The sequence below is a fragment of the Dermacentor albipictus genome, chromosome 1 (genome assembly GCF_038994185.2).
Source record: "Dermacentor albipictus isolate Rhodes 1998 colony chromosome 1, USDA_Dalb.pri_finalv2, whole genome shotgun sequence".
Lineage (NCBI taxonomy): Eukaryota > Metazoa > Arthropoda > Arachnida > Ixodida > Ixodidae > Dermacentor > Dermacentor albipictus.
Genome location: NC_091821.1, coordinates 10,799,846 through 10,807,500, shown reverse-complemented (window position 1 = coordinate 10,807,500; position 7,655 = coordinate 10,799,846). Strand labels below are relative to the sequence as shown.

At 47.8% G+C, this 7,655-nt stretch overlaps 1 protein-coding gene across 3 annotated transcripts in view; it reads left to right on the top strand.

The window, feature by feature from the left end:
- Positions 1 to 5,827: 5,827 nt before the first annotated feature.
- The window catches only part of LOC139054646 (uncharacterized), a 46,581-nt gene continuing 44,753 nt past the window's right edge, over positions 5,828 to 7,655 (top strand). For 2 of the 3 annotated variants that reach the window (XM_070532002.1, XM_070532001.1), the window contains exon 1: positions 5,829 to 6,128. In XM_070532002.1, coding sequence (XP_070388103.1) covers positions 5,973 to 6,128 — 156 coding nt within the window. In that variant the 5' untranslated portion in view covers positions 5,829 to 5,972. Of the gene's footprint in view, positions 6,129 to 7,655 lie in introns of all 3 variants that reach the window. The other variant, XM_070532004.1, reaches the window with a different exon arrangement.

Here is a 7,655-nt window from a genome sequence, read left to right as displayed (position 1 = left end):
CCTCCCCCCCCGCGCAATCGACGCAAATCGAGCTATCAGAACGTGCATGACACGCATGCATGACATAACATGAATGACATGCCGCGAAGCTAGCATGGATGTCGTCACGTCATCATCATCATCAGCTTATTCTGACGTCCATCGCAGGACGAAAGCTTCTCCAGCGATCTCCAATACCCCTGTCTTGTGCTAGCTGGTTCCACGTGTCTTCAAGTTTCCCAATTCCATCACGTCCACATTATTCTCTGCCGTCCTCGACTGTGCTTCCCTTCCCTTAGCACCCAGTCTGCAACTCCAATAGACCAGCAGTTCTCTCCCTTACGCATTGCAATGTCTGCCCAGCACGACTTCTTCCTCATAATGTCAACCAGAATATCAGCTATCCCCGTTCGCTCTCTAATCCACATCGCTGTCTTCCAGTCTATTATCATCATGCCTAATAATTTTCATTCCATCGCTCGTTGCGCGGTCCTCAACGTCTTCCAAAGCTTCTTTGGTAACTTCCAAGTTTCGGCCCCATACGTTACTAACGGTAGAAAGCAATGGTTAGCAGTAAGCTCCCTGGTCATGATTTAGTAATGCCTGCCGTAAGCTCTCCAGCTAATATTTTATTTTTGTTAATTTCCTTGATCAGAGGCCCCTGCGAGTAATTATCCTCAATAAACGTATTTCTGCGCAGGTCCTAGAGGCTGACTGCCGACCATGACTCGTTCTCTCGCCAGGCTGCGGAGCATTACTTTTCTGCATACTAACTCTCAATTAGACTTACTTTCTTCGGCAAGTTCCTCAAACGTTTGTTGCAAATAGTCTGCAGCGTTGCTGAGTATGCCAATCTCATCTACAAACCGTAAGTTGGTGAGCTATTTAGCGTTAGCCCTCACTCCTAACCATTCCCAGTCTAACTGGTTGCACACCATTAAGCATTGAGTGATAGCATTGTAAATATTTTGCTATTGATCATATGAAGCCTTTTGCAGATATCTGGCTATGCAAAGTCTGCGCGTTAGTGTCATCCGTTCGATATCAACATTCGTGGGAAACTTCATTTTTGACCACTGTTCGGAGCCAGTGCGCTGCTGCCTAGGTGCCCCGATCTAATCATTCCAGCTACCTCATTCAAGCGCGGGTAGCGCGCGTTTCATGTATAGGCAATATCAACGCCTTAACTGGCAATGTTCATTTATCATATACTGTAAGCTTGTTCACTTACTCCCTTATAATTAGGGTGTAAATTAGAAAGACTGGGGTGTTCCAAGGGTGTTTTCTTGTTGAACGCCCTTTTGCGTTAAAAAAGGGTGTTTCAAGGGTGTTTACACGGGTGAAAAGATGAATACACCCGCATTACACCCATAAGGGTGTGAAAATTTTAAGAGTGTAGCAGCGTTAACGAGACTGCCCTCATTGTCCACGACAACTATGGTAAACACCTTTCTCTCCTCGTTGAAAGAAGCGTCGACGAAGCCAACCTTCTGATTCTCATCACGAATGAGTCTCAGTAGGCAAGCTCCCCTTGCCTTTCTTCTACCAACATTTCGCTCCGGATGCATGTTCCTGGGAACGGGCTTGACGTGATACCGATTACGGACCTTCACGGGAATACCGACATGAAGCTGCGAAATCCTCTCCTGAGGAACCCCTAACTCTCTCAGAATCTGCCGACCCGTGCTAGTCGTAGAGAGACGCACCATCTGCGTCCTCTCCTGAGCCTCAGCTATCTCATCCAAGGTATTATGAATTCCCAGCTGGAGAAGTCGGTCGGTGCTGGTGCACATTGGCACTCCCAACACTTTCTTCGTGATCTTCCTAATCTGCGTGTCAAGCTTCTCCTTCTCCGATGGTTTCCACTTGTGCATGGCCGCCACATAAGTAAAGTGACACAATACAAATGCGTGTATAAGTCTAATGAGACTGTCCTCCTTGAGCCCTGTCTGCCTGTTGGCCACCCTCTTCACTAGGCGTACCGCATTTTCTGTCTTCGCAATGATCTTCTGGATCGTCAGCGTGTTGGTGCCGTTCGACTCAATAATCATCCCCAGAACCCTAATCTTATCTACCCTAGGTATGAGATTGCCATTTCTTGTACGAAGCTGAATGCTCAGCTGGTCCACGGGGATCCATCCCCTTGGCTTGCGTCCCCTTCTAGTGGGACTGTACAGCAACAGCTCCGACTTAGAGGGGGAGCACCTTAACCCCGTCGGCAATGTGTGAGCCACTCATGGTCATACGTAACGGAAAGATTTAATTTTGAAGAAATTTAATTTCGAAGAATCACAAGCAGCAAATCGCAGGCGAAGGCTGCTAACCACGCCGCCGAGCAAACTCGAGACATCGAACGCAAGCGACAACTGCGGACATACCCTCAGTGACGTCGTTCTCTCTCGCAGCCGATTGTGTGTGTAACCTCATAACTGAGAAATACTTTAATGAACCCTCGGGATTAACCCAGTGATAAACACAGGGGCCGCACGTTTCAGTTTCGCTGATTAAGCATCTTCACGGAATAAAAAATTTGACTTATTTTTTTTGTGTGTGTGGCTTGTGTGTACAAAGACCAACCTCATCTTTCTTTTTGTAGCGCTTCTTTGGCGTGGTGAGAAGCTTCGGTGGGGATGAAGATCATCCTACAATCACGCACTTTGGCCAGATATTCAGGCTCGTGAGCCTAAACTGCGCGAAACGTTAAGACGACAGGAAGAAACAACATTTAGAAACGCAGCTTCTGCGCTTCGCTGTATGCGTTTCTTCCTATCGTGCAGTTTACCCTTCTTTCAGCATTAACGAACTGGCGCGATAAATCTTATTGCTGTAGGTGGATACCGCTTTCTCGTGGTATCACTAATTCGGGCAAGGGAGAACGCCAGCGAGCGTGAAACACGCGCAAACTGCCCGTCCGCACGAGCTCAAGGCTGTGACGAGGCGTCTGCAGTGGAGCCCGATGGAACAGCGTTGCCCTCTGGCGGCTGTCACAGAAGTGGCGACAGCGGCTGTAAGCGCGCGGGCGGGGCGTTTTCAACTGAAGCTAGTCTAGTAACGTTGGCTTCGCCTTTCTGGTGAAATTGCGGCTTTTTTCTACACCGAGTAAAAGGTTAAAAGAAATGGCGATTTCCTCCACTAGCTGCACTCGAAGCCAGTGCAGGTACAAACATTTTCCTAGTGTCCACGTGGTTATCTGAAGAAGTACGCGTCTAGGAGGAGGGAGCGGCCATGGGTAGCGTAATGAAGGCGAGAAAGAAACCTCTCTCTCATTCAACCCCAGAGTGGCTTATGGGCCATTTAATTTTAACCTACGCCAGCAATGCAGAATTATCACGCAAGATGACATGCACTGATAAGCTCCATGTGCGCGAAGCTGCACCGTTTCGCCGTGACTATTAGCCCCGAGAACGAACACGAGCGGCGCTCGCAGCGCCGCTCGCGTGACGTCAGGGCACGGACTCGCGCCTGTCGTCTGCTACAGTTCAGGCTTTGTCCGGGCGTTTTCTGCGGTGTTTTCGTTTGTTCACCCTCGTTCTCTCTGCTTGTATACTTATGGTGGTCGTCTCAAATATATTTTTACGACGTCTTCCTTTGCGAACATTTATTCAAAGAGCTAATTTCTCAGACAACAATGCAGCTCTCGAAGGCAACGCTACAGTGCCAGCCGAAGCGACGCAGACCAGCCCATTGCGGGTTTTTCATACGCGCATAGACAATCGCAAAAAGCATAGCCTATAGGAATCGAGTTATGATACCATACCTGCCGCGCAAGTATGTCACAAAGTTGGCTATATATGACTTCTACAGCAGTCACGTTGATTTTATTCCGCTAAAACAGGTTTGCTCATGACGAGTAGTTCATGGTATAATATCGAATTTTTGCATTTACTCACAGAAACGCTCGGCAGTAGCACGGGGACTTAACTAATACTGGAGCTTAGATTCTACACGCCTCACTTGCTTCTTTACCTGCTTGTCAACATTAGGCGGTTCTTCACGTGTTTATTTTTTTTAAGCGGCGGAAACTTGAAGTAAAGTTAATGAAGGCTTACAGCTATTTACAGAGTGCAATTAGGGATGTACCAATATATATTCCCTTTTCCGTGCTACACGTTCACCTCTTTAGAGAGCGTTTGTTAATGATTAATAATGTATGTTATGTTCCTCTTTTTTTGTCTATGTTACCTAGTGTATATCATTTATTTATTTTAATTTCGCAGTGTCTTTTGCATTGTTATTGTGGAGATATTTTACTGTTCTTTCATATATTGTATAACTGCAATGTTTTATGGCCACTATATAAATGTAATTTATATGGCGTTTGATGTGTTACCCCATGCAGCCATATTGTATCTAAGGGGGTGAGGTTACCTCAATCCGCGTCTGTGCGGCTTTTTTCCCTCATCCACCTCCATTTACCACTCCTCTGCACATGTGTGTGTGTAAATGGAAATTAATAAATCAAATCAAATCAAACTCACTTGAGAAATTTACTGGTGCTTGTTGCTTGAGGAATATACATGACGAATCTGTTTGGCGAACTGACACAGGCTGCTCGGCCCAATTTTTTTAGTGAAGCATGCCTGCTGGACCGCATAGCTGCAGCCAGAAAGACGTCGAAGCGTCAATGACTAGTAGTATGGAACATATTCAAGATATCGAAATTGCCCCGGTGGAGGGTCAAAAATCAAGTGAAAGTATATGCAAGGCTTGTGGTGCTTTCTTCATGAATGTTTGCGGCTGGATTGGAGCAAACTTAACTTAGCCTTAATTTATGTACCGACGAAGCGAATTGTTATCCGTTTGTATAATTAAATAACGCTGGATCGAGACATCGTGAGACAGAAGGTGCTAGAATTTTCCTTTTGTAGGCAATCTAAGCTGCGGTGTAGTAGCTCGAGAATACTTTAGCCATTCCAGTTGGAGCTGTAAAAAATGCTTTATGGTTTTAATTCGAAGTTGTAGTGAACTGATGGGTTTCGCGAACATAGCGTGCCTCGCCATACGGACAGTCGATTGCTACCGTTACGTGATCAGGGGTGTGCCATATTGTCGATAAAGGCTACTGAGGGCCACTATGAAACATTTCATCACTTTCAATTGAGTGACTCTCGATCTTAACAACGAAACTTTTCTCTCAGGTGATTGCTACTATGGTGTTTGTGAATTAACTATGTAAATACTCTACATGACGCGCCGTCGTGTTAGCAGCCATGAGCAATTCGTTTTTTGGAGGCCTGTTTCAGAGGGGGATGAAAGTAGCAGCAAACTTTTTCATAAGAAATGCGCGCCTAACTATCTTTTACGCATTAATGAATGGCCATATTTGAATAGAACAACACACCAGAGTAATAGGAATCATGATGAGAGCTTCGCTGGGCAGTGTCTTTCTAAAATCAGATAACATGTTGACGCCAATTACCAAATTTTTCTTCCACGTAAAATGCAGTGCCTCTCATAGCTAAATACTAAAGGAATGTTAAATGTTTAGCGAAGCATCATACACAACTTCGCGCGTTGAATTTGCAGATATTCTTTTTTTAGTCAAAATTTACCGATAGACACGGCGCATATATGCATTGCAAAGCCTAGTAGACCCCTTTAACGCTACTTAGCTTGCGATATCCAAGCCGCAAAGTTTCTCGACTCACACGCCTTTGAAGAGGAAACTGTGGTTAAGGTATGGCAGCTGAAATAAGCCGACGTATTCTTCAATACGTACGGCTCGAGCCACCCATACCCCAAACATACACGAAGGGAACGAGCGCGCGCGGCAGCCGAGCGAGCCGGAGCGAGCGGCGTCCTGGCCGTGACGTCACTCGCGAGAGGGCGCCACTCCTAATTCTCGGGGCTAATATCAGAGCTGCGTAGCAGAGCCCACCAACGCGGACGGCGCATGAGTCGTGTTACCAGCAAGCCACCGACTCGGCCCACTGGGACACTCAGTTGGCCCGATCGTGTTGTCGGCGTGAGCTTAGTGCTGTGCGGGAACAGCCATGGCGTGTTCGTGTAATGCGGTTGCCTCCTTTATGTGCGCGTCCGGACTGATACAAGGCGTGGCGGGCGTCGTCCAGTGCATGTTCGCACTCCTGCTCAGGTTGAGCCAAGAGGATGGCTTCGAGTTCGGCCTCAATCTCCTGCTGGGCGTAACGGTGAGCGGCGCTCGAGGTGCATTCATGCAGGCTAGGCACGTTCAGGCAGCAATATTCAAACACGAGTGTGAACAAATACCGCGTTCTCAACGGATAATCGGGGTGCCTTATCATTGATGTAAGCAGGGAGGGGGGGGGTTGAACCCCCCCCCCAGAATGGTCTAAACAACGCCCCCCCACCCCCGATTTTTTTAGCTCATCCCCACCACCATCCCTCTTCCGTCGCTAACATAACGTAACACTCGTTTTTGAACATTTCGGCTTCCATCATACCTGACGGAAAACAGGTGCCTGAACGCTCTTTTCCTTGGCCCCGCGCCCTGCAGAGCGGGGGCATTCTATAAAGGAGCGCTTGCCCCCTTGACTGGTTTTGCTCGGCCGTCCCGGCATTACCGCGCAGGCGCGCCCTGTTCGCACTATGGTGGTTATTCGTGGGGTAGTTCAGAGCGTGTGTATACATGGAAGTAGTGTGGCAGAGAGCAAACGCGATGCGAGAAACTCGTTTGGACCTTTACACAGCATCGCATGTGCACGATGCCGCCTGTACCTCACTGGGCGTCGCCACATTGGTCTCTTGACAGCTGCAATTATCCGTGACTCCCCGCAAAAGCATTGTAAAGACTGCAGCGCTTACCATTCTACTAACGTGCAAGTCCAGAGGGAAGCTGGATAAAGTGGTAAAGAGGAGGGGAAATCCTAGCTGGTAAGAGAACGCAGCTTTTTTTTTTCATTAAAGAAATAAGCTTTTTGCAATGTGGGACAGATTTTGCAGAGGAGTTGACCGACTGTATTGATTTCGATGTTTGTGAATAATACGGCAACATGATTCAGTGAGTGATCGCAGACCACCGTATTAACACCGCTCGTAATGGCGAGTGCTGTAGCAGACGACGCGGTCATCTCCACACGGCACGGAGCGTGAGATGATGCAGGCACCCTATCATCCTACTCTACGCACCTACTTCTATTTTAACGCAACAGCGTTAAAGGGAAGCTGAAGAGTCTGTCGAATTCAATAAGACGCTCATATACGGATGCGGGAACCTTATAAACCATGTAGGTAGAATTTGGGTTTTTTTTTTTTCAATTAGGAGCGACGTAATCGTCGGTTGAAATTGCTCTGTAGCTCCGCCCCCCGTTGAGTGAGCGAGCGGAGCGGAGACCGGAAACCGCGGTGTTGTGGCGTCAACTCTGTTTCGTTCCTTCGCAGCGTCCGTGACCGTGCCTGACCGCGCTTGTTTCTGCGTGCGTGCCATCATAATCTGCTTCGATCGACCCTGCATTCCTTTGTTGGTGCGTCTGCGTGTATGTAGAGTGGTAGTCAACGTGAGTGGTAGTCAACGTGAGTGGTAGTCAACAGATGGTCACTACACGTACTGCATGAACCGGGAAGCTTTTCACGCGTTTAAACCGTCTTTGTAGATTGCCGACAGCTTTGGACAGCGCACAAACGCCGACGATCGCATCCCCGCTTACGTTCCACGAGGAGGCATGAAGGAACACAACACACAGTTGTTTGACCGGAAA